A 25,385-nucleotide genomic window follows, 5' to 3' on the forward strand; every position below is an offset into this window, starting at 1 on the left:
TTCATTTTTAAAATGCACATTTGAAACACGTGGTGCCTCTGTGATTTTCCCTGAAACATATCAGTATGAAAAAAAGTCAAATCTTTACATTTATCAACACATTATGGTCACACTGAAGTAAAATCGGCGTTTTCTTTACTGTCCTAAAATGAAAATAGCCTTCACTTAAATGCAATTCCAATAGGATTTTTGAAAGTAGTTTAAACTGTTTCTCCATTTATGTGTTACAGTGCATTTTAATTACAATATAAACTCACTTCCAAAATGTGACACCTGTAAAAATGACAGCGTCGCATTCATGGCGCAGGTGCTCAACTGGTTTGACTTTGGCTCCCACGGGTGGACGGCTGCAACTGGAGAAATTGCAGAGACTATTTTATGTCACCACCGGAGGCCGGAAACACCCGACTTGCACAAAGGAGAAGTCCGTTTTTGCGTTTGGTTGGATTTCTGTCCGCTGCACAAACAGCCAACGATATCATCTGCTGTAACACGTGCCGCGTTGAGGCACTTGTTCACCAGAAAGGATCGCGTTAAATAAGTCGTTCAATTTCAAATTATTTACATATTAGTAAAAAGCGATCGATGGGCAGGCTGTCCGACGTCGACGAGTGCGACGCGGACGTTTCTTACAGCCGCAGAAGTGCCGATTGCGATTTCTCTGTTGACGGTTGATAACGCTGCTGTTTAATGACGTCCAGGCAGTCTCGAAGAACCTGCAGAAGCACACACGTTCACATCAATTAATAAACCCAGGCCAACGCGTGCCGCCAGATAGCAAAAATGCACGCGAGACTTTACTCGTCGAGTGTCCTGAGGAAGAATGACTCCGTCGTCCCAAAGCCGTCCAGAGGAGAAAAAAGCCGAGCTCTCCTCCTCCAACGTCCTGTTGAGATTGCGCTCCGTCTCGTTTCTGTCCGCCGGCTCTTCTTCCTGCTGCTGCTCGTCGTCGGGGTGAAGCAGAAGGCCCGCGTGACCTGCGGCCGTCATGGACACTCTGGCATTGGGCCACAGGAACAGGAAGTTTGGGTCAAAAGACCGCCCACACTGGAGACAACGGGTGGGGGTGAATCGGTCATTTGAAAATGTAGTCATCTAAAAATACAACCACAAAATGATACAAGACCACCACGGACGGCGGGCGTCTTACCATGGCGTAGCTGTCGGCGCCGTGGGAACCGCCTATCACCACGGTGATTTTGGGCACGGAGGCGCACGCCACAGCTGCCATCATTGAAGCTTGAGCCTTCAGTCGGTTGCCGTTCATCTCGGCCTAAAAACAAACAAGACGGAAACGACGTGACCGTTTGTTTTGCCGGACTGCCATTTTGATCATTTTGTCAGGACGCGACCACAACATGACGCAGTTTCATTCCATGGGTGAGCGAAATGATTTTTTTTTCATTAGCGCTAAACCTTTGTAGTAGGCCTGTGCGTACCTGTGCCACCGACAGAGTGAGAGCGGCCGAAGGCGCAGTGTTCTGCAGGAAGAGGAGTGGGGTGTCTCTTTGGTCGCACAGTTGAACAAAATGGCTGCCTTTCAAGGCCGCCTGATATGTCAGCTCTCCATTGTTGGCCACGATTCCTACCAAGTGACTGAGGTCAGAAACACAGAAAAGAACTTAACACACCACATACAGCCACCGTGTACTGGTGAAATATCGACAAAAATCAATCCATACAACTAACTGAATTGAAAAAAAAACTAACAAAAAAGGCTTAATGAGTCCAAACTTGTGTGTGTTTTTCATTTGAATACCCGTGAATCTTAGCAAAGCCGGTGACGAGCGTGGTTCCAAAGAGAGCCTTAAACTCCTGGAAGCGGCTGCCGTCCGTCAGTCGACTTATAACCTGGAGAAACAATGCCGTCCGTCAGCGTGGCTAATACTTTAAACCTGCAGAGCCGCGAGCAAATTGACTCCATCGGACGTGCGACTCCAGCCAATCGGAGTCCCGCTTAGGAACGTTGGTTTACTAGTTCGCGAAATCAAGAGAATCCGCCAATAAGGGAAAGAAGATCGAACAGTACCAAATTGATGAAAGGTACAGCGAAACGCGCAGCTAACGAGCAGCCATGACGAAGCTAGTTCGACGAGAGACGTTTCGTCCCGGCGCGACGTGGAGGAGGAAGCGCTTTGCGCGTGCTAAGTTGTCAAAAACAAGTCAAGACAAGAAATCTATTGAATCATTTGAACAAGTCGCGAAAAAAGCGAGCAGAGTTTGCTGACGAAAACATGAGCCGTTTCGTCGCTAATAGCTAGCTAGCCGCTAGTCACCGGATGAAAGCGGCAATCCATCGTGTCGTCTTTTGATCCGGTACATTTGTAAGTAGCAACGATGCTAACGCCGGATGAAGTATGATTCATTCTAATATTGATTGATTATTCCTGATCGGTCTATTTATTATTAGTTCAGTGTGTTCTTTTATTTGATCCTACACTTCTTGTACAGCAGTAGAACAACACAGTTGGAAATGAATGAGCGTGTTGAATGACTCGATAATTATCATGGTTGTCAGTCGCGGTGCTTTAAAAATGGCGGATAAAAAAAGCAATGGATAAAAAAAATGTTGCCGTCCCATGAACAGCGCCTGCTGCGACACAAAAAAAAGTTGGGGACCACTTTGTGAGACGTGAATTCATTTTTTTTGCCTAGGAAATCCTCAAGCGCTTGTGCTTGACGTACCATTTTAACATCCAGACTGTAGTTGTAACTTTTGGGGGCAAGGCCAAGTAGCTCCTCCGAACTGTAAAGTGGCTTCTCGTCTTCTTTCCTCTTGCGCGTCGTCTCCTCCTTGTCCTCCTCTTCGTGCGCAGGCAGCGTGAAATTGAGGGTGGATATGATGTTTCGGGTGTACTCCAAGGCCTCCTCCTCTTCCCAGGCAAAATGATCCACGCAGCCGCTCACCCTGAAAGCGGATCAATCAGACTTCTGCTCGCGGCACGGTGAGGATTTTGTGAGCGTAACTCAGCATGAAGCCTGGCTCCCCCGAGCTCCTCGGGCGTGACTTCCTCCCCAGTGGCCGCCTTGACCAGCGGCGGTCCTCCCAGGAACATGGTCCCGATCCGGTGCACCATCACCGTCTCCTCCGCCATGGTGGGGATGTAAGCTCCGCCCGCTGTGCACGAACCGCACACCACCGACACCTTTATCATGGGGACTACTGGTCCGTGACACAACAAAGGTTGGGGACCACCGGTCTAATTGTGACACTGATGACATTTTTTTTTTAAATGATCCCAATACTAATATTAATTAAATTAATTAACTAATTTTTTTTTTGGTCACATCCTTTTATGATGTTGACGTCCTATAAAGTTGAGATGAGCTTACCTGCGGAATCTTCATAGCAGACATGACGGCTTCGTTATAAAACGTCCTCCCTCCCTGGTTCTTATCAGGAAAGATCTCGGACTGTGGATGCATTTACCAGGAGCGTGAGTCCGAAACTCTGCAAAAAGGACAGCGCGTGATTAAGTTACCTGCAGTGGCAGGAAAGCTCCTCCGGAGTCAACCAGGTAGACGCAGGGCAGGCGATTCTGAATCGCCACCTCTTGTGCTCGCAGTTGCTTCTTGACTGTGATTGGATAAGCCGTTCCGCCTTTCACTGTGGCGTCGTTGGCGATGAACACACACCACAGGCCGTTGATCCTTCCAACGCCTGCGCGCATGTACATTCAACATACACAAAGTCGGGCGGCATAGTGAACGATTGTTAGTGACTCGCCAGATGTTGGTGTTTGTACCAAAACTACTCCTCTACTTAGTGCTTTCTGACCCGTGAGGCAGCCGGCTGAGGGAATATCTCCGTACGGCAGACCCAGACCCGCAAAGCGCGACAGCTCAAGGAAGTCCTCATCGTCCAATAGCAAGCGCAATCGATCCTTAACCAACAACTTGCCGTTCCTCTGAGTGTGTCTCGCAATGGCACCGTCACCCCCTCCTTTCGTCACCTTCTCGTTCAGCTCCGCGTACCTGGAAATCATTTCGAGAATGCGATGAAGCGGAGCTGACGTCAACTCAACTGATAGTCCAACAGAAGTGCCCCTCACTTGCTGCGGCAGTCGTTGCTGTTTCGAAGGTTAGCTTCGTAAACGTGCTTGTGGATGTCCAGGAGGGGCGACTCTAACACTGGCAACGCGCTACGCCGAGCTCTCCTCTCTCGGGTCGCAGTGCTCATTTGTTGGACCAAACGCCGAGGATGCTGCACTGCCTTCCTGCACCACAAAACACATTTCAGTTTGTCAAATGTGGAACAACTGGAGTTAAAAAAAAAAAAATCCTACGTTGAACGATTGGACTGTAGAATGTGGTTCTGGAGACGATATTATTTTTTATCTTCACCTATACAGCTCCTCCTCTCTCATGCAGAATGGTGAGTCTTTATTGATTTATTTAAGGGCATTTTCCTCTTTATTTAGACGTTTTCGGAAGACTGCACTATTTCTATTCATGTAAACGCATACATGTAAACGTGTATTATGTACTATAAACTTATCGACACAACGGTAAGTTTGCATTGGCACAAGCAGGCGTTATATGCATGTTCGTGTTTACGCAATGCAAACAAAAGTTTGATCAATTTTGGAACTCGTAAACCAGATATGCATATACGCTTCATAATAAGTGTAGTCGTTGTTTTATTACAACCATCGGTGCTTAATACTCGAGCGCGAGAGAAATGTATGCCAAAGGTCGTATTATATGGCTTCTCGTTGTGTGCTCAAACGACACCTTGAGGGTTGTTGATGAGATGACAGTTGTTACCTTGCAATGAAGCGGTACATGTCTACTGGTGGCACTGCAGCTAAAAACTGGACGGCGAAAGAAAAACGGAGCGCAAAAACGTAACCAGCGATTCTTGCAAGGTCCGTTTCTTTCTTTTTCCCGATGTTATTTACTCTTCATTGGCAACCGGGTGCGTTTACCGCCATCTAGAGGAAAGGAGTTGGTAAAGCAATCTATGTTCACCTCGCTTCATTTTGGAAGCGCTTCGCTCCCTGTGTTGGCTGTAGAAAGACCCACGAGAGGTATTAGCAGTAAAGTAATACAAAGTTGATACGGTAGTAACAAGGCCCCCCCCACCACACACACACATGCACACTGTCGTGTTATCAAGTCAGGCACACGTGAGTCCAGCTGTCGTATTAACGTGGATAACTTTATTGAGCTTTCCCGAAGCGTGTATTCTCTCTCTAGTCACTCTCTCGTCTCCCGCTCTCGGCGCACACTCATGACGTAGTCGCCCCGCGACTCTATTGTCATGCTGTACACAATTACACTACACGCACCATATGATTACACTTATGTCAGCTGATGTTAGCTTCAAACATTATGGAGACAAAACAAGTAAAGAGGCATTAAAGCTTTAAAACATATATTAGCGACTCTTTCTGGTGTCGTACAGGCAGGAAGTTGAAAACAGCGAAGTGTGCTCGGTTGGAAGCAAAAGCGAATCTGTTTCATGATAGCCACAAGAGGGCGCCACCTATTCACATTTGAACAAAGGATACAGGTTTATTGGGTGAGCGTTGGAATACGTTCGAGTCGATTTGATAGTTGTAAATAATTGTTTAACACCTCTCACAGTATAATATATGAATAATTGTAAATACGAATATGAGCGGTTCGTGTTCTTTTTTTATTTTTTTAAGATGAAGGTTGTAATACTGTTGATAAAGCCACGCGAAGACGGCTTCGTTTCAGGATGGTAATTAACTCTTGTCATGGATGAAGAGGAACGTCATTTGTTTTCGAGGAGTGTCCCCAGGTTTGAGGTTTGCGCAGGGCGGAGAGCAGCAGCGGGAGGAGGAGGAAGAGGAAGAGGAGGAGGAGTGTGTGCGCGTGCGCGTGCGAGCAGACAGTTTGTAGTCGGTCTCGCCTTTGGCAGCAGTTTGAGGAGAACCCGAGTCGGGGAAAAAGCCGTCTGATCCCGGCCAACTCGCAAGGGGCAATCCGCCATGAGTTGGGGAACGGAGCTCTGGGTAAGTCTTCAGAACTATGTCAAATCACTTTGGAAGTGGTCCGCGTGTGTCTCTCGTGTTGTTGAACTCGGGGAGCGGATGTAGAAAGGAAGAAAGGTACCGCGTTACCCTTTTTTTTAAATTAAGCTTCGTGTATCGCTAAGGCTAGACGAGTGGCTAATGCTAAAGCTAACCTTTGGCGCACCTCACCGCCTGTGACAGCGGCGGCGGAACAATAGGCAGGTCTCCAGACTGCACGCCTTCTCCGCCGCCGCCGCCTCCTCCTCCGACGAGGGTGCACGTAGCAGCACTTTTCTGTTGTTTGGCCCCGTTCAATGCAATCTGCTGCCCGGCAAGTCGGATCTTGAGCTTGATATTTTTTTGGGTGGGGGGTCACACCCAGTTTGGAAGGAAGCTGGCAGGGTTTGCTCGGAGCAGGGCGGACAAGAATTGATAAGACACCGAGCGCCCTTCAATGCATTGCCCCTCAAATGATCATCTTAAGCTAAATCAAAGTTAATTGTTTTAACTTGCCAAGTCGTACTGTTAAGTTACTACTTATCGTAGACCTCCGAGTCTGATCACGTGAGCAGCAAAACAATTTGGACTCCAAATGCGCCAATAAATGTAGGTTACATTCATGGGCATGACTCATTTGTGAGTGTCTGGGTGAAATACAATATTTCTTATTTCTCATTCTTGTTTTCTTTTAAAGCAGTGTTTTTTGTAACATTAAAGTCTGTTAGATATATTATACCTGTAGAACTGCTGTACTACTTATATATTTATCGTTGTTTTTACGATTTTATGTTCGTCATGAACAGTGGCCCCTTGGCCACATATATTTATTGGTCAATATTTTGAGTTTTATCAATGTAAATGATTCTCTGTCAATGATCCTTTTATTGAGAGGTAGGGGTTTTCTTCATCTTTTCTTTTTTTTCCCCTCCAGATAATATATATTTTTTTCCAGGTTCTTCTGTCAGGAATGGCTTGACCAAAATAGAGCAATACAAATGTAACTACACAGAAGTAATATTTTTTATCAATGTTTTAATAATACAATGTAAAGACACTGAATATGAAGTCATCATTGAAATGTATCATATTTTATCATATACATACAGGCCCAGTACCAGTTCTGGTCGGGCCACCACAACATGACTCATGATGGCCCGCCAACTGAAAAGGCTTGTTAGGACCCTGTTATTACTCCCTTGTGGGCAAATTCCGCTTCCACTATGTTGTATATTTACATTGCACGCCGCAGAGAAGCAGGTCACAAACGCAAGCGTGCCAGGAGAGACGTCAGACTAAAAAGTCTGCGCGGTAGTTCTGCACCTCCCCATCTGAGGGAGGTGGCGTCAGAGTTTTGCTCAAGGGCACCTCGACAGTCGTCAGGAAGCAAGGCTAGCATCTCTCCAAGAACTCACACACACACGATCCAACGGAATAATGCGCTTCACCTAAAAACGATTTCCGCACCTTTTGATCAGAAGGCATTAGGGTTGTGAAAGGGGCGTTGTGAGTTGCGACAAGATGGACTAACCCAGCAGCATCCTCTGGTTTACGTGGGTGTGTGAGTAATTCGCGGCGCTGGGATCAACTAATTGTTGTTTTGCTCAGCCCCTAATGTCCCATAAAAAAAATGCTAGCGAAGACAACAGGCTGGCACGTTGCTTGTGATTTCGAAGCGGAGTGAACAAGGTGCTCTGATGTGTGAGGCCTCAATGCCTTCTTCACACGGACCCCAACTATGGCATCAAACGTGCGAGGTGTGAATGAGATCAGCTAGCGGAGCCATTTTGCACCTTTTTAAGGGCACCTTTCAACTATTTGGCCAAGACACCAAATGCTTATTTTCAATGAATACTTATTTTGCAGTTGCTGCTGCTGTCATTTTGCAGTAATTGAATGAGGCATCCGAGCTGCATACCGGACATAAAATTTTTACATTTACGTGACATTTACGTCAGGTCCTTAAGAACTCACGTTGTAAAATCCCACAGATTTATGGGAAATTTAAGCAAGCCCAAAGATATCGTTGTCAATTTTTTTGAATGGGTGCGACAGTTGAAAACGGACATAAAATTTTTACATTTACGTGACATTTACGCCAGGTCCTTAAGAACTCACGTTGTAAAATCCCACAGATTTATGGGAAATTTAAGCAAGCCCAAAGATATCGTTGTCTATTTTTTTGAATGGGTGCTACAGTTGAAAACGGACATAAAAATTTTACATTTACGTGACATTTACGCCAGGTCCTTAAGAACTCACGTTGTAAAATCCCACAGATTTATGGGAAATTTAAGCAAGCCCAAAGATATCGTTGTCTATTTTTTTGAATGGGTGCTACAGTTGAAAATGAAGAAATAAAAACAGAAACCAGATCAAACAGATAAAGGAAATACTAGCGTAATGTTCTCTCAAACCTAATTTTCCAGTGTCGGTCTGTGTCTCAGAGTACCAGTAAACAAAGCGCACGCCGATCGTCCGAGTGGACACGCAGACTGAGCGACCATCATAATCCTCTGATGAGATTAATGCGTTGGCTGTCAACATTCACCCTGATTGGCTGCCGAGCACTTCACTGGCTCCGTCTGTTTAGTGATGCGTTCTAACAGATTCAAATATTCAACGTATTTGAAATTGAAAAGAGCGATAAAATGATTGTTTTATTTATTACACATATACATATATGTATCGGCACATACTCTATGTATGCATGTATGTACAAATGTATAAATACAGAGTTGAGTTCAATTGGAAAAAAAAAGTTTTGTACTGCGGTGAATAGATCACTGATCATTGATAATTTATAAGGACAAAACTCAAAATATTGACAAATAATTTTTTTTAAGCACACATTTGTATTTATGTAAGAAGTAAGACATCTGTACTTGCCCGTCGGGCCAGCATTGATGAATTTTGGGGGCACCGAACTGTCACGTAATGGTCCCGGGCTATCGGGCCGCTGTTAATGTTGAAACCATGAATCTTTAAAATAGCCATGATAAAATAAATGCTAATATTTATGTGTGTGTATATGTGTGTGAGTGTGTATCAAATTGTGAGCCACGGGATCATCTTAAACGGTGACTAATCAGTGACACAAGCCTTTCTTTCATTTTTTTTTTCCATTTATGGCCACCCTTGCTCTTTGCGTCGCAGTCCCGGAAGACGTTACAAAGTGAGCGAAGAGCATCCTATTAGCCGTTGTATGTTGAAGGCGCGCGAGTGCTCGCACCCTCGCACGAGCGCTTGGATGCTGCCACACGGCGCTTTGTTCTGTGTGTCGGACTCAGATTTGCCAAGGACAAGCAGAGCAGCCGAGTCTGGCTTAGGGATGAGAGACTGGCAGGTTGGTCTACTCTGCCGAGTGGGAGAGGGTGGCAAAGTAGCGCAGAGGCTACAACCTTTTACTGGTTGACCGGACCTTTGATTTTGATTTTTTTAATTTTTTTTTTTTTTTTTACGTCCGTCAGCTGATTAGTTGAAAACAGTCTGTTGGACTCTCACACATGCTGTGAAGCAATGGAACATGTTTTCATCCTCATATTTCAGATGGCAGCCTGTCTGTGCACAGTCAGTGTGGAAAAACATTTGATACCCGAAAAGCTTCAATATTTCACGACGCCTCAGGCCTCTTATTGTATCCCACCGTGGCTAGCGACATTTGCAGCTACGATCCATACGATGGATGATAAATAAAAAAAAAAGAACAATTTGGACACCTACCAAAACGTCTGTTGTTTTTATTTGACATTGGTCATCAACAAATTGTCTGTACGTCTCCAAAAAGGGGCTTTTATTGATCACGTTTTGCGTGTTCTCACCGCAATGGAAAATGCGACCGTTACCCATGATTCTGTTGCGCGGAGCCACAATCAGGAGATCATATTTGAATGCGGAGATCAACTTGGGGTCAATATCTGCGAGGGACGGCTTCATTGATGAATGTGTGAAAAGTTATAAGAAGGCCATGTTAGTGTGTGTGTGTGTGTGTGTGTGTGTGTGTGTGAGGATGGTCGTCAGCCTTAATTAGACTGTGCAAAAATGCCGTCCGAGCGACAGGATGATGATGAGGATGATGGTGAGTGAGGACGATGGGAAGCGAAAAAAAAAGTCATGAGAGTAGGGTTTACAAATGACATTTTTGAGATGGGCGGCCCGCTAGTCCAGTGGTTAGCACGTCGGCTTCACAGTGCAGAGGTACCGGGTTCGATTCCAGCTCCGGCCTCCCTGTGTGGAGTTTGCATGTTCTCCCCGGGTCATGCGTGGGTTTTCTCCGGGTGCTCCGGTTTCCTCCCACATTCCAAAAAACATGCGTGGCAGGCTGATTGGACGCTCTAAATTGTCCCTAGGTGTGAGTGTGAGTGCGAATGGTTGTTCGTTTCTGTGTGCCCTGCGATTGGCTGGCAACCGATTCAGGGTGTCCCCCGCCTACTGCCCGAAGACAGCTGGGATAGGCTCCAGCACCCCCCGCGACCCTCGTGAGGATCAAGCGGTACGGAAAATGAATGAATGAATGAATTTTTGAGATGCAGCTTTATTTTGTAAAAAAAAAAAAAAAAAGGGGCTCCATGTTTGAATTTTTTTTCCTTTCTGGCCAGCTGCTTCAGAATTGAATCCTGTTGCAAACCCACTCGTTCTCCACGCAGGGGTTCCAAGTAATCAAGTTATTTTTGTTCATTTTGTCCACTGATTAGTGTTTTGTTTTGTTTTTACGCTCCTGTTATGTTGCAGGTCAAGGCAGCAGAGTCGGCATTGCAAATATTTTAAACTTGCCGCATGTTATTTTTGTTTTGGTTTCCTCCTGGGCTTACATCTGGCCCCTTGCAGCTGTTTGGCAGCTGCCCGTATTTAGACACTTTTCAAACAATTGCAGTTTCCAAGGTAAAATTATTGTTCAACGCATTTTTTCTGACCGCTTTTGACCAGGAGACTTGGGCCCTTCAGCCCACGGTCTCGAACTTGGGTCTTAAATTGGACAGTGATTTTAAATCCATCTTTTTTTTTCATCGGAGGCTTTCCCAAGAGCACTTTGAAACCGCCATTCATGCCCTTGTCGAATTCTGTCTGGATGACTGTCATGCACTTCACTTTGGAGTTAGCCGATCCTCCATCGAGCGTCTCCAGTTGGTCCAAAATGCTGCCGCTCGCCTCTTGACTGCTACTTGTAAGAGGGAGCACATTACTCCAACTCTAGCATGCCTTCGCTGACTTCATTTAAAAATTCTATGATTTGTTCTCAAATCTTGAAATGGCCTCGTCCCACCTCTGAGATCCGGCGCCTCAGGTCTGCGGACTGGACACTATTAGAGGTACAGAGGGACCATGTGCAGTACTTTGTATACAGCGGTGCTTGTTTTCAAGCGCTTGAGAAATACAGTGGAGTAGATTTGCGAGACTAGGCCACATTTCAGCTATTGTGGGTGAAATGAATTCTGTCACGCTAGCTAGGCTCAGTGTTGCACCTGGACCACTTTTTGCTAATATGAGATGAAGCAACTGCCGGAAGTGTGAAAAAGATCCTCACCTGATGTTACGTTTGTTCTTCGATTCTCAGTGTGAGTTTCCTCATACCATCCACAAGCGACCATATTGTACACCGAATCCCGTCTTCCTTTTATCGGCAGTGTTTTAATCATTTCTTTCCAGGAAGTGAAACCTGACTCACTGGAGACAGGAACACTTCCAGACCTCTCGCAGTCATGACTTGGCATGATGCAGAGCTGCAGTCAGACCTGCAGCTGTGCTTCACTGGCTTGACTGCAGTCACTTTTGGAAGTCATCTGTTCAAAAGTCTGCCATTTCATCAGCCCGTGGGTCGAAATGTTGGCTTTTAGAAGTGGAAAATTTGAATTTTTCTGCTGTTCCCAGCTGTGAAACGTAGTTATTATACTCCCTGCTGGCTGTTGTCATTTTTTTTTCAGTCCTGTTTTCAAGCATGGGTGTAGACATTATTTCATCTCTTTTGGGTGACCCAATTAAGTTTTCAACCGGGGGTGCACTGAAAATCTCTCTTGCAATCTGACTCAAAGCAGCCAGGCCATACTGTTTCGGAGCTCCAGATTGCTCTCGGGTGGTTTAGATCCTATTTCGCCGACCAAACCTTTTGTTTGTTCTGAGTCACGGACTGCTCCACCTTCGTGGGGTGTTCCACAGGGCTCAATTCTGGGCCCTCTCCCGTTCTCACTGTATCTGCTTCCATTGCGTCCCATCTTCAAGAAACTTGGTATTTCCTTCCACTGCTATGCGGATGACTGTCAGGTCTTTCTCATTGAGGCCACTTTGAACTTCTTCTGGAGAAGATCGAGACCTGGATGGCACAAAATCTCTCGAATTTCAATGAAAAGAAGACAGATGTGATGTTGCTTGGTCCCGGTGGCTCTTCTTTACATTGTTTACAATCTTTTGCTACATTTTGTGTCGTCTCACATTCTGCAGCTGTCCAGCAGTGTTATGAAGATAATAATTCAGGAACTCCTTTTAAGTTTTTCCCCAATAAGGTCAACCCCCGCTCGGCCAAGTTACGAATCTGTCTCCGTTCTTGCTTTCCGCTGTCTTGTGTTGACGGAGTGTCCGTGTTGTGTGCAGGCACAACAAACCCCCCCGCCATGATGTTACCTTATCGGCATGTACGATCAATTCGCTGTGCATTTTTCCGCCGCGGTAATGCATGTGTGACAGTAAGTTTTTGTTGGTATTTGCAGCAATGCGCACTTGCACCACGAATAACTCTCGGTGCAGAGAACGTATATACACACGAGACAAGTTTAACTAGGTCAGCCCCCCCCCCCCCGGCCCCCACTTCTCCCCTCTCTCGTGTTTTTGAAGCCTTTTGTATATGAGAATACAACGTCGATTCTTACACCTCACGACTTTTCCCAGGGTCTCTGCGTTTGGCAAGTAGAGTCTCAAGGCCTCGTAAAACTGTGTTGCCCTTAAATCTGCTCATTTACACACTAACTAGCTGCCGGCATAGCGGTCTTCTGGTTACCCTGGTAACCTGTCCGTGAATTACACATTGTAGCACAGAGTCAGCGCTTGAGCGTAGTCTCCACTGTCGGCGTCCGTAGGGGGGGTGAAGCTGCCAGGCATCGTATCTCTTGGAAGAGAAGTCCACCGGCCAACTACGTCTTGGGTACGGAAAACTGGCGCAGGGCTGACAGTTTGGTACCAAATTTGCAGAAATGATCTTGACTGATGTTTTTACTAGTAACGGATGATGTTCATAAATGGAACTACGCTGATCCGATTAATGATGTAATCGGAATAAAACGGTCGCAGTGTTTCCCGCGTATTTATTTACCCGTGTTGGGCTGCCACAAATGAATTTTGGCAGCGCTTTGTAGATTCTGGCACCGCCTGTCAAGATGCAACTGTTGTGCTAACTTCTTTTTGCTGCACAAACGAGCTGCTCTGCTCCTTGTGTGATACCCGTACGACTTTCCGTTCGGGTACGACACTGCAAGTCGGGTTGCCTCAAATGAGTTGAGGATGAAAAAGTCTCACATTCCACTTCCCTTCATTCTGCCACTCAGGACTTAACGACTCATAAATCCGCGGGTCAAGTTCTCCTTTAAACGTATTTTTAAAAGGTTCCAGCTAAAGTATTTAGCTGCGCCTTTTTTCTTTTTCTTTTTTTTTTTCCTATTGCGTGTTTTGAAAGCAGTTACGTCGTTACTAAAAATCAAGTTCTGCAAGAGGAATGTTGTTTTTATTTCCCCATCGCTCGTATTTTCTATTCCAACTTTCACTTTTGCCTTTGCCGCCAGCCACGTTGCTCACGCCCCTTTTACGATGCGAGTTTGTTGTAGTACGGCGTGTCATGACACCGTCTCGCTTGGGAGTTGTTTCTCGTGACAAACGGCGCTTTGTCTGGAAATCTTCCAGGATGTCATACGTGAAGTCGTGCACGTTTTTTATTTGGGATGTGTGGTTAGAGACCTTTTGATTGATTCTTTTTCTCGAAGGACTGCAGAGGTCAATAGAGTTGATGGTGGCCACCATGAAAAGCGGCCATGTCCAAACTAGGGCTCGCCATCCGGTTTTCAGTGGCCCGCAGCATATATTAAAAATGACATTTGACACAGCCTGCAACACTAGTTATAAAAATTAAAAAATAGAGGGTGGAGTTGGCAGAAAAAATAATGAAGTGCCACTGCTACTCATAAATTGTTTCACAATTCTGAACAGCTTTTCTAGATGTGCAAATGAACCAGCGAATTCACGACTTGAAGAAGCATAAATGACATGACTCATTCTCACGTAACTTTTTAAAAAAAAATGGCCCCCTGGCTACACTTTGTTCTTGTTTTGCTTCGGAATATCGGAAATGGGATTCGGCTACTGTTCAGTGCGGGGGGGGGAAGGGGGGGGGTGGATCTCGTCCAGTGAGATCAAGGCCCGTCGGGCACCCTAAAATCTTTTTTTTAAAAATCCCAAGCAATTTGGAAATCTGCTCTGTAACAGTTTTCCAAAGTAACTAGAAAATGTTCTCAATATATCATTGCTCGCTTGACTGATTTTCGCACGTTTAAAGAATTAAGGTCGAAATTTGAAAGAGCATCCGTGCATTTTTATGAATGCGGCCCTCAAATGCAAACGTTTGGACACCCCTGATGTTAGAATTAGAAAGTATTGAAGCGCAAATTTCTCGGCCTACATGTATCGGTAGACTAAAATAAAAGCACTCGTTTCTTGTTGTGGCTTTGAAATTGCTCACTCAAAATCCACGAGCGCAACCCCGACAGATTTGGTGGAAGCCTGGGATTCGGAAAGAGAAACTCAAATGTTTTTCTTTGACATTTGCAAAAATCCATGCACGCAAATGAAAATCAAGCGATGCAAAAAATTTTTGGGGCTTGGAAGTGTCAGAAAGTTGTTCTTTTTGCACCTCAGCTGTCCGATTCCGCAGCTTGTCTGAGTTGAGACAAACCAGTCCGTCGGGTTGTCGACGTAAACCGTGACGGCAGCATAACAAGTGTCATGACTGATCAGGTTGCTCTGAAACCTGACGTGCTCGCGTGACACAACGTGTTCTCCTTTCCAGATAGTGAATTTCGTTTTGGGGACTAAAGTCTAAAAAGTCCAAAAAAGTCCTTAATTTTTATGTCTGTAGACCATGACGAGGTTTGTCACGGTCATTTCATCTAAGTTATGAATGAATGCGCTTCCGGTGAGCATTTATTAATTTGTTTGTGTCGCTGTTGCGGTGCGTGATCTATCATGTGACGTCTTGGTGTGAAAGTCATGGGATCTGTTGCATCGTTGCAACATAACATAAGCACCCGTATTCTACCGCTCTTCTACATATTTTGCTTTGCCTTCACTATCGTCCTCGTTTGGAACACAGAGTGAGTTGTGATTGATAGCTCCATGTTTTTCGCTACCGTTACCATTCAAGTCTACCAGGTTATTATTGGCCAGTGGCCTACGTGCGTTGCGGCGCGGCAGTATAAGACTTGGACGACGTTGCGCCCCAACACGCCTTGTTTTCAGATCAACACAGCCAGCGCTAACACAGGTGGGCACTAAAGTGCAAACATCACGTGTGCTCGGCCAGAAAACAACAGCTCCTTCGCATCTAGGGCAAATTAGAAATAGAAAAGTCAGCCTGGTCTTGTCTGTACAGAGACATTGTTACACAATGTGTTCTAAAAATAATAATAATAATAATAAATTGGGCGGCCCGGTAGTCCAGTGGTTAGCACGTGGGCTTCACAGTGCAGAGGTACCGGGTTCGATTCCAGCTCCGGCCTCCCTGTGTGGAGTTTGCATGTTCTCCCCGGGCCTGCGTGGGTTTTCTCCGGGTGCTCCGGTTTCCTCCCACATTCCAAAAATATGCATGGCAGGCTGATTGAACACTCTAAATTGTCCCTAGGCGTGAGTGTGAGCGTGGATGGTTGTTCGTCTCTGTGTGCCCTGCGATTGGCTGGCAACTGATTCAGGGTGTCCCCTGCCTACTGCCCGAAGACGGCTGGGATAGGCTCCAGCACCCCCCGCGACCCTAGTGAGGATTAAGCGGTTTGGAAAATGGATGGATGGATGGATAAATTGTGACTATGACAATTTTCTTCCTTATTTTTTTGTTAGCGTTTCTTCAAGCTAGGCATTGCGAATTGAAATTGTTTTGTGGAACATTTTTTTTTTTTTTTTTGCCAGGGGTTATACAACACCAGGGCGGCCCGCTAGTCCAGTGGTTAGCACGTCGGCTTCACAGTGCGGAGGTACCGGGTTCGATTCCATCTCCGGCCTCCCTGTGTGGAGTTTGCATGTTCTCCCCGGGCCTGCGTGGGTTTTCTCCGGGTGCTCCGGTTTCCTCCCACATTCCAAAAACATGCGTGGCAGGCTGATTGAACACTCTAAATTGTCCCTGGGTGTGAGTGTGAGTGTGTGTGTGGTTGTTCGTTTCTGTGTGCCCTGCGATTGGCTGGCAACCGATTCAGGGTGTCCCCCGCCTACTGCCCAAAGACAGCTGGGATAGGCTCCGGCACCCCCCGCGACCCTAGTGATGATCAAGCGGCTTGGAAGATGAATGAATGAATGAATATACAACCCCAACCCCGACAAAAGGGCGACATTCTCTACCTCCGCAAAGGTCTGCTGCTGTGCGGGATAGCGGAGCCAAATAGCTTTTCGTGACAAGTGACTCAAGCCGAACTCTGCGTCATGGTTTTGAACGCACTCTTCAATCTAAATTGATCCGCCTGACTCACCGATGACGAGTCCCTGGATGGAAGTACTCCGGTGCTCCGGGGTCTGATTCATTTTAGTCGCAGTATTTTTATGGTAATCAATGCCACACTTCCTCCACGTTGGGTGTTTTTTCGGCGGGTCTGTACATGCAAGGGTGTCGTGACAAATCATTTCCACCGCTTCCAGGAATTGATCCGTCGTCATTTATTTATCTTGTAGCACACGTTTGCCAACCAGCGGTTGCGTCCCTTTTTAGCATGGCTTAGAAACAACCGCAGAATAGAAACAACCTTCCCAAGAATGTAGTAGAAAGGGAAAGACAAGCCCCCTGTTTGTGCGTCTGCCCTGGAATGCAACAGTGGGCAATTAGTCTTTTGTCCCAGCAGCATATTCCGTGCCAATTAACGTTGCCTCGTCCCATGGAATGCATTGCACAGGATGTCTGGATGGCTAATCGCACCCCGAGCGGCTCCATTGCTTGTAAAAGTAGGTTGCGGCTCCAAAATGGAATGTTCACACGGGCTAGCATGTAGCATCGGTACATACACGCGCGCGGCTGCTAATCGGATCGTACTTCTCTGACTAACGGTAATTAGAGTTGTACGTTATGCTTGATATGCTTGATGTAACAGGGCAACGCCGAATGCCTTCTGCAATATTGATCGGTTGAATATGGATTTAAACTGGACCGGCAATTTGGTGCCGTTGTCCAATCCAGCTTTTTTAAATCTCTGGCAGCTGGCTAAAGTCAAGCTTCTCCCTTTTTTTTACGAGCACTTGGAGAGGCGGTCCTTCAAGCCTTCGTCACATCTCTGCTGGACGACTGTAATCCTCCATTGAGCGTCTCCAGTCGCTCCAAAGTGCTGCCGCTCGCATCACTGTAACATACAGTCGAGTGACGTCACCTGGATACTCATAGTCCGCCTTTGAGGAGATTTCGCGCCAGTATTAGGTTTCGCATGAACTGCAAACCAGTCGCAAGAGGAATTTAATGCCACCAAAATTAATCCTTTATTTTTTTTAACTTTCTGAACTACAGTATGAACGATACACCACAAGACGTATCAAACTCAAGGTGCCTGCCATATAATTAAAATCCATTGACGTATTTCTAACGAACCTGTTTTGCCAGATGCTTTTTGTCGTTTTCATTTTAGCAGCAAATTCATACCGAAACGTGACAAAAATAAACCGGAGAGGCCCCCGCAATGATGGCACGTGTCGGAATGGCAGCGCTGCCAAAGCACCCGTCACAGCTCCCGTGCTATCCGTGTTTGGAAAATACTGACTGAGGAAGGAGCAAATCGCTTCCCTTGCATTTCCTTTGCGGCCCATGTTTGTTCCGCTTGATTCACTTGATTTGTGTTGTGTTGACACTGAAGTCGGAGCCCATGAAGAGGGAAGTGGCAATTAAGAGCAACTTGCAGATGAATGTTTGTAACCCTGGTTGCAGTTTGATCGCATGAGCTCTGGGACCCCCAGGAACCGAAATTGTTGTTTTTGCCTGTCACCCGCCCTTTTTTTTACAAGAGAAAATTGGATTCATGAATATTTTAGTTGTCACATATCCTTTCTCGGAACGTTAAAAAGGACATTTTTGTTTTTATAAGGACCTTTCTCTAACGTGAATTGGAAATATCACAGAGCTGCCTAGCCATCTAACCTTTCATTCATTCATTCATCTTCCGAGCCGCTTGATCCTCACTAGGGTCGCGGGGGGTGCTGGAGCCTATCCCAGCTGTCTCCGGGCAGTAGGCGGGGGACACCCTGAATCGGTTGTCACCCAATCACAGGGCACACATAGACGAACAACCATCCACGCTCACACTCACACCTAGGGACAATTTTTAGAGTGTTCAATCAGCCTGCCACGCATGTTTTTGGAATGTGGGAGGAAACCGGAGCACCCGGAGAAAACCCACGCAGGCCCGGGGGAGAACATGCACACAGGGAGGCCGGAGCTGGAATCGAACCCACGACCTCTGTACTGTGAAGCCGACGTGCTAACCACTGGACTACCGGGCCGCCCGCCATCTAACCTGTCATGTTAAATTTCAAATTGCGGAAGAAGTTGGTGCTCTCTGACAACAATTCACTTCACGTCGAGTGTGGGTGTTTGTTTCGTGTGCGCGTTTGCGCTCGTATTCAGCCACCTGGAAACGAGTGTTTTCCACTTGAGCGGTGGCGTTACGACACTCTCTGTACTATTAACCCCGTTCATGCATCAGTAATGATAACCTGTAACCCGATGACATGATCACCTGTCCGCTGTAGTAACCGCTGTCCCTGAAAGGGTTAAAGACATACGAATCTAGTCTGGCGCCCACAGGATAGCAAATTATTATTATTTTTTTTAATCATGCCTTTTCTGCTGACAGTTATGTCACCGCTCTGGGAAAGAATGCATTGGTGACAATCGCTGACAATCGCTGAAAATCGTGACAATCGCTGTCGAGCCATCATTCACAATTACAATCGATCTCGCCAAAATTTCCTTGGCCACGATGATATTGATGTCGCTGTCCCTCTTGATGTTCTTTGTCTGTTCTCAGGACCAGTTTGAAAATCTGGACAAGCACACTCAATGGGGGATCGACTTCCTGGAGCGTTATGCCAAGTTTGTCAAGGAGCGGTTGGAAATTGAGCAAAATTACGCCAAGCAGCTAAGGTACGAAAAGACACAAAAGACACAGCAGGTCGCAGACAATGTTCATCTGTTTTACGGTCGTGCAATGTGAAAGTAGCGAGGACCGATACAACAAAATGGCGGCGCTAGAAATATTACCATGGCATTGGCACTGCAAGCCAAAGCCGGCTAGCCACGGCTGCTACGTTCGATTCGATGGCATTAGCACAGCTAGCCAAAGCCAGCTAGCCACGGCTGCTACGTTCGATTTACTGTGCACGACTTGGGTCTTTAGAATAAGCCTAAATTTCTTGGTTTGCAGAAAATCAAATCCTCTCATCTACCTGCGACATGTGTTTTTTTTTTCTTCTTAATGGCTTTTAATTTGAACTCATTCACTCTCAAAGACGTTTTTAAAACGTTTTTTCTCAAACTTGGTCCGGAATTGGCTGATGCTGAATGAGTTTTAAGATAAAAGCATGTCGATGTTTCACATTACCGTTACAGAATCTGAATCATGATGAAGTCAAATCTGACGTGAGATTAGAATTAGAAGGATAAAAAAAAAACTGTCATGTTTAGCTGTGGCGTGATAATCCACACAATTAACTGTCCACTTTGCTGATTGTGGGTTATTATTATTATTTTTTCAGTTCTCAGGTCAAATGTAATCTTTCACGGGCAGTTTCATGCCTTTTGAAACCAATAATAAGAATAATAATCCAATTAAGATTATGTTCCCAATATAACAGCAACCTCATTCACTTCCCTCTCTTCTGCGCCAGGAACTTGGTCAAGAAATACTGTCCAAAACGCCCAAAGGATGAGGAACCAAGGTAACTCGGCAAGCATGTGATTTTTTTTATTTTTTTAACTGTAGCAAGAAAAGAATGAGATCACACCACCGCACGTGAGCGCAGATCAATTATGTTGATCCCTCGCGCACGCGCGCTCGTTTTGCAGGTTTACATCCTGCCTGTCATTTTACGGCATCCTGAACGAGCTGAATGACTACGCGGGCCAGAGGGAGGTGGTGGCGGAGGAGATGGGCCACAAGGTTTACGGAACCCTGATGAAGTACAGCCAGGACCTCAAAGCGGAGAGGAAGCACGTGAGTACTGTACACCGACAACGAACTCGTACGTACAACCGAAGCGACACTGCTGAGCTGAAGCGAGGAAGTCGCCAGGTGCCCAAAAAAAAAAACCCAAACAAAACTGTCGATTGTTGTCCTGCTGATGCTTTTGGCATGCGCCAACCTCCTTGTCCTGCCTCACATTTGTTTTGTGTTTGGACGTCCACAAGAGGATACATATGTTGAGCACCATGGTAAACATCTGCCTTTCTCTCCTCCCATGATCTGCTGCTGCTATAAACTCTTGACATTCTTTGGAAGAACATTCCCTTCCCTCAGTGGAATACTTAAGCCACTTTCCAAATTTGTGGAAGAAGACGCAGGCAGACCTGTTTTTTTTTTATTTTATTTTTTTTAAATAAAGATGTCAGCTGGTGGACTATTCTCAAGTCAACTCTGCTGTATTTCTAGAGCCGAGTGCTGTACATGGAGCAAAAATAATTCAGATGACAATAAAATAATCAATGAATAACAAAGGCGGCCCGGTAGTCCAGTGGTTAGCACGTGGGCTTCACAGTGCAGAGGTACCGGGTTCGATTCCAGCTCCGGCCTCCCTGTGTGGAGTTTGCATGTTCTCCCCGGGCCTGCGTGGGTTTTCTCCGGGTGCTCCGGTTTCCTCCCACATTCCAAAAACATGCGTGGCAGGCTGGTTGAACACTCTAAATTGTCCCTAGTTGTGAGTGTGAGTGCAAATGGTTGTTCGTCTCTGTGTGCCCTGTGATTGGCTGGCAACCGATTCAGGGTGTCCCCTGCCTACTGCCCGAAGACAGCTGGGATAGGCTCCAAAAAAAAAAAAGTCTCATGCAAAGTCAAAAGCCAAAGAATAAAAATGACAAGTTTGAAAGACGGGCAGCGAGGCGAACGTTGAGCGGGAGCTCTTTTCAAAGCGAGGGAGCGGCAATGGAAAAGGCTTCATCCTTCGCTTGGTTCTCGGTACCTCGAATAGCATCTGGTCCGCAGACCTGAGACACCGGGCAGGTGCGGAAGAACTAAAGAGGTCAGGTGGGACGAGGCCATTTCAAGATTTTAAAACAAATAATAGGCGCTTCCAAAGAACTCTAAAATGGAGCCAGTGAAGGGACGCCAAATTAGGAGTTTTGCACTCCTTATTACAAGCAGCGGCAGCGTTCTGGACCAACTGGAGACGCTTCATGGAGGATTACACATCATCATTCCTGTATAAATACACTGCAATGTTACACTGTTGCTTGGGGTAGTTAAATATGTGCGTATGTACCAGACGTGTCATTCAGCGATGCCATTTTATTCGTCACCGAAAAATTGTGGGCGGAGCAGTGATTTGATCTGTTTTCTTGTATGTTTTGTGTTTCTTTGCCTTTTCATGTAAATGTTTTGGTGTGTGTGTCTGTGTGTGTGTGTGAGCAGCATCTGCAGGAGGGCAGGAAGGCGCAGCATTTTTTGGATCAGTGCTGGAAACAGATGGACAACGTAAGTAGGGAGAGAAAAATAAGGAGGGTGGGGGGATTTATTTTATTTTTTTTGCATGAGATAGGAGGTAACTCTAGGTCACAGGTGTCCAAACTGCGGCCTGGGGGCCATTTGCGGATCGCCATTCGTTTTTTAGCGGCCCACGACATGACCAAATAAATAAATAAAACACGTAATGCTAAAAATGACATTTGACATGGGCCGCAAGGTTAGTTAAAAAAAGGTGACGGTGGGCAAAGTGAGATGGGAGGGCTACACTGTAGACTTTTTCTCTGGAGTCGAAGATACAAGTGAACCATTTGTGATTAGCATGCTAGGTTGATGGAACGCTCTAAAATTGTCCCGAGGTGTGAGTGCGAGAACGAATGGTTTTTGTTTGTCATTGTGTGCCCTGCGATTGTCTGGCAACCCGTTGAGGGTGCCCGCCCCACCACCCCCACCCCGCCGACCGCCCGAAGAGACCTGGGATAGGCTGCGGCACACCCGCGATCACCCCGAGAACAAGCCGATTCGAAAATGCATGGATGGATGAATCACACCGTCATTTAGGACACCTAGGCCCAAATGCAGTCCAGCCCCTCCCTTAGCAAGGCACATGTGCCACATTTGGCCCTTTTTTGGCTTTCAAAATCCCCCCCCCCCCCGGAGAGATTCCATTTGCTCATTTCTGAGGTCATTTAATCGGATTCACCCTTTTAGCAGAACACCGTTAGACAATGTGGGCAAAGCATGGACTTCGAATTGTCATTGCAAATTGTTGGCTAATTCACCGAGTTGGCCCTGATTCCAGTCAAAATGTGTTTGTGTGTGTGTGTGTATGTGTGTGTGTGTGTGGGCTGTCGGGCCTTGCTAGTGGCCACCATGTGACCTGATAGTAATGTCTCAGCTATTCACCATGTTTCCTCCGCGACTAACGTGACCCAGATGGCTTGTCGGCAAGTAAACTATCGCCGTCTGATTCAGATCACTCTTTTTCTGTGGCTTTTTTTTTAAATCTTGAGTCACAAGTTGTGGTGTTTTTTTTTAAGTGGTCACTATTGTCCCTAAAAGAGAGGAAGTGAGGACCTTTTACAATCCTACAAATATTTTACATTCTCTTGGCATGGATCTTGTATTGCTTTTTTTGTTTTTTTTCATTTGTCGCTTGTTTCGATCCACAGAGCAAAAAGAAGTTTGAGCGAGAATGTAAGGAAGCGGAGAAATCCCAAATAACCTTTGAGAGGTTAGACAATGACATCAATGCCACCAAATCAGAAGTTGAGAAGGTAATCCGCCTGCCGCCTTTAACGATGCAAACGTTGATCGGCATGAACATCCACTCGTTTTTGTTTTCACATTCGGTCAAAGAATTAAGTTTTGTTGAAGACTCAAGAGGACAGAAAATCAACTCGACATTTGCTCCGTATGACTATTTCTGCTCAGGCCAAAGCGCAGTATTACCTGCGGACTCACATGGCGGACGAAAGTAAAAACGAGTACGCCGCCCAGCTGCAGAACTTCAACGCCGAGCAGTGGAAACATTTCAACAACTCCATACCGCACATCTTTAAGGTAACGGAAGCCACATTTGACCCGGCGCAGGGGGGGGCGTGACGGACACAATGACGCAAGAAAAATTTGCGCACCAAAAATGAAGCGCTTGCAAATCATTCTTGGGTTGCTTCATTAGAAATTCCTCCACTGTAATGATCCGTCACAGCAGTTGGAATTAAAAGTATGCAGTCTAAAAGAAATCAAAAAGAAAGCAACTGTTCCTGTTCCTGTTCCTGTCCAGAATCTGCAAGATATGGATCAGCGGCGAACGGTGAAGCTCGGAGAGACGTACCGAAGCTTCGCCGAAGCAGAACGACGAGTCATTCCTATTATCTCCAAGTGTTTGGAAGGAATGGTTTCGGCGGCCAAAGCCGTTGACGATCGACGGGTGCGTAAGAGGAAAAGATGAGAAGAACGGCCGCCGTTTTTCCCGTCACGCCGGTTTTTTAAAATTTGCCCCCGCGTATGCAAACTCCTTTGGCCTTCCGACAGGATTCCGGCATTGTTGTGGAGTCGTTTAAGTCTGGCTTTGACCCTCCGGGCGACTTCCCCTTTGAAGACTTCAGTCAGAACCTAAGTCGAACCGCCTCGGACGGGGCCATCAGCAGCACGCCTAAAGGGGAGCGAGAGGGAGCCCCGGGGCCACGGCCGGACCCCAAACACACCATGAGCAAAGCCAAGAACAAACTCTGGCTCTTCGGAAAGAAGCCAAAGGTACGCGGATGGTCACTGGCCTCGTGTCTAGAACGCTAGCTTGATTATTCATTCATTCATTCATCTTCCGAGCCGCTTGATCCTCACTAGGGTCGCGGGGGGTGCTGGAGCCTATCCCAGCTGTCTCCGGGCAGTAGGCGGGGGACACCCTGAATCGGTTGCCAGCCAATCGCAGGGCACACAGAAACGAACAACCATTCGCACCCACACTCACACCTAGGGACAATTTAGAGCGTCCAATCAGCCTGCCGTGCATGTTTTTGGAATGTGGGAGGAAACCGGAGCACCCGGAGAAAACCCACGCAGGCCCGGGGAGAACATGCAAACTCCACACAGGGAGGCCGCAGCCGGAATCGAACCCGGTACCTCTGCACTGTGAAGCCGACGTGCTAACCACTGGGCTACCGGGCCGCCCCTAGCTTGATTATCCGCGACTTAATTTCAAACTTGACGTTGTGATTTCCCAGCCGGCGTTATCCACACGAGGTCCATGAAGTGCATATTGTGCTCTGTTGACATTTCTTCAACAGTTTTTTGTCACTAGCGTAGATCTTTGCTACGTTCGTGGACCTTGACCTTCTTCTTCCTCATAGGGACAATGTTGGTTAATGATTATCTCCCCGTTGCCCGTCGACGTTGGCGGCATCGGCCGCCTCGCGGGAAACTCGGTGTGAGGACTCCGTTAATGATTTCCCGTATTCCGTGACTTTTACTGTCACGATTTCGTTCTCATGACGATGAAAACACGGCTTTGGTTATTTAGCTCTGGCGCGTTGACGACGAATTGTTTCAAGTCACATTTCCTTATGTAGCTCTTCATGCAAGACGGCTTTGTTTATGTCTCAAAGTGCTTGACGGCACAGTTAGCACAAAATACGGGAATATAACGCAAGAAATGGACAATCGTGCCATCGTCAAGTCACATTCGGTTCTATCGCCCGGAACCACAAAAAGAGTCTCAAAGGGGCTTCACGTGCCGGTTGACAAATATTCACGACATCCCCTGACCCCAGGGGGGCAAAGGAAAAAACAAAACAAAAAAAAAAAGCCTTGAGAAGGGGCCGCAGATGGGCGACTACCCCCCTTCCAGTACAACCAGGCTGCAGTGGATCCCTAGTGGGCAACATTTGACACAATCTCGTCCTATCCGATGTTAGTTTATCAACGACCAAACAATCTGCCGTTAAGCGACCTAAAAAGAAGCAACTTGACCCCTCAAGGGAACATTTCTGTGACACAAAGACACACAAAAAATTTT

The 25,385-nt window shown here is 46.4% G+C and overlaps 2 protein-coding genes across 6 annotated transcripts in view; one reads left to right on the forward strand and one right to left on the reverse strand.

Annotated features, from left to right (window-relative positions):
* Positions 1-128: 128 nt before the first annotated feature.
* LOC127605795 (biotin-dependent 3-methylcrotonyl-coenzyme A carboxylase beta1 subunit-like) lies at positions 129-4,911 on the reverse strand. The gene is made up of 12 exons (XM_052073584.1): positions 4,768-4,911; positions 4,053-4,217; positions 3,779-3,975; positions 3,483-3,661; positions 3,334-3,414; positions 2,968-3,146; positions 2,686-2,908; positions 1,760-1,851; positions 1,440-1,596; positions 1,151-1,273; positions 802-1,047; positions 129-716 (listed from the first exon to the last, which is right to left on the reverse strand). The coding sequence occupies exons 1-12, from the start codon at positions 4,785-4,787 to the stop codon at positions 630-632; spliced, it is 1,749 nt and encodes a 582-aa protein (XP_051929544.1). The 5' UTR covers positions 4,788-4,911; the 3' UTR covers positions 129-629.
* Positions 4,912-5,678: 767 nt separating this feature from the next.
* The window catches only part of LOC127605791 (formin-binding protein 1-like), a 29,806-nt gene continuing 10,099 nt past the window's right edge, over positions 5,679-25,385 (forward strand). For 2 of the 5 annotated variants that reach the window (XM_052073578.1, XM_052073577.1), the window contains exons 1-9: positions 5,684-5,984; positions 19,223-19,338; positions 20,082-20,132; positions 20,260-20,407; positions 21,818-21,880; positions 23,041-23,145; positions 23,303-23,431; positions 23,655-23,801; positions 23,906-24,127. In XM_052073578.1, the coding sequence (XP_051929538.1) occupies positions 5,961-5,984; positions 19,223-19,338; positions 20,082-20,132; positions 20,260-20,407; positions 21,818-21,880; positions 23,041-23,145; positions 23,303-23,431; positions 23,655-23,801; positions 23,906-24,127 (1,005 nt within the window). In that variant the 5' untranslated portion in view covers positions 5,684-5,960. Of the gene's footprint in view, positions 5,985-19,222; positions 19,339-20,081; positions 20,133-20,259; positions 20,408-21,817; positions 21,881-23,040; positions 23,146-23,302; positions 23,432-23,654; positions 23,802-23,905; positions 24,128-25,385 lie in introns of all 5 variants that reach the window. The other 3 variants (XM_052073576.1, XM_052073579.1, XM_052073580.1) reach the window with 3 other exon arrangements.

This window comes from Hippocampus zosterae, chromosome 8 (assembly GCF_025434085.1).
Source record: "Hippocampus zosterae strain Florida chromosome 8, ASM2543408v3, whole genome shotgun sequence".
In the NCBI taxonomy this organism is placed as follows: domain Eukaryota; kingdom Metazoa; phylum Chordata; class Actinopteri; order Syngnathiformes; family Syngnathidae; genus Hippocampus; species Hippocampus zosterae.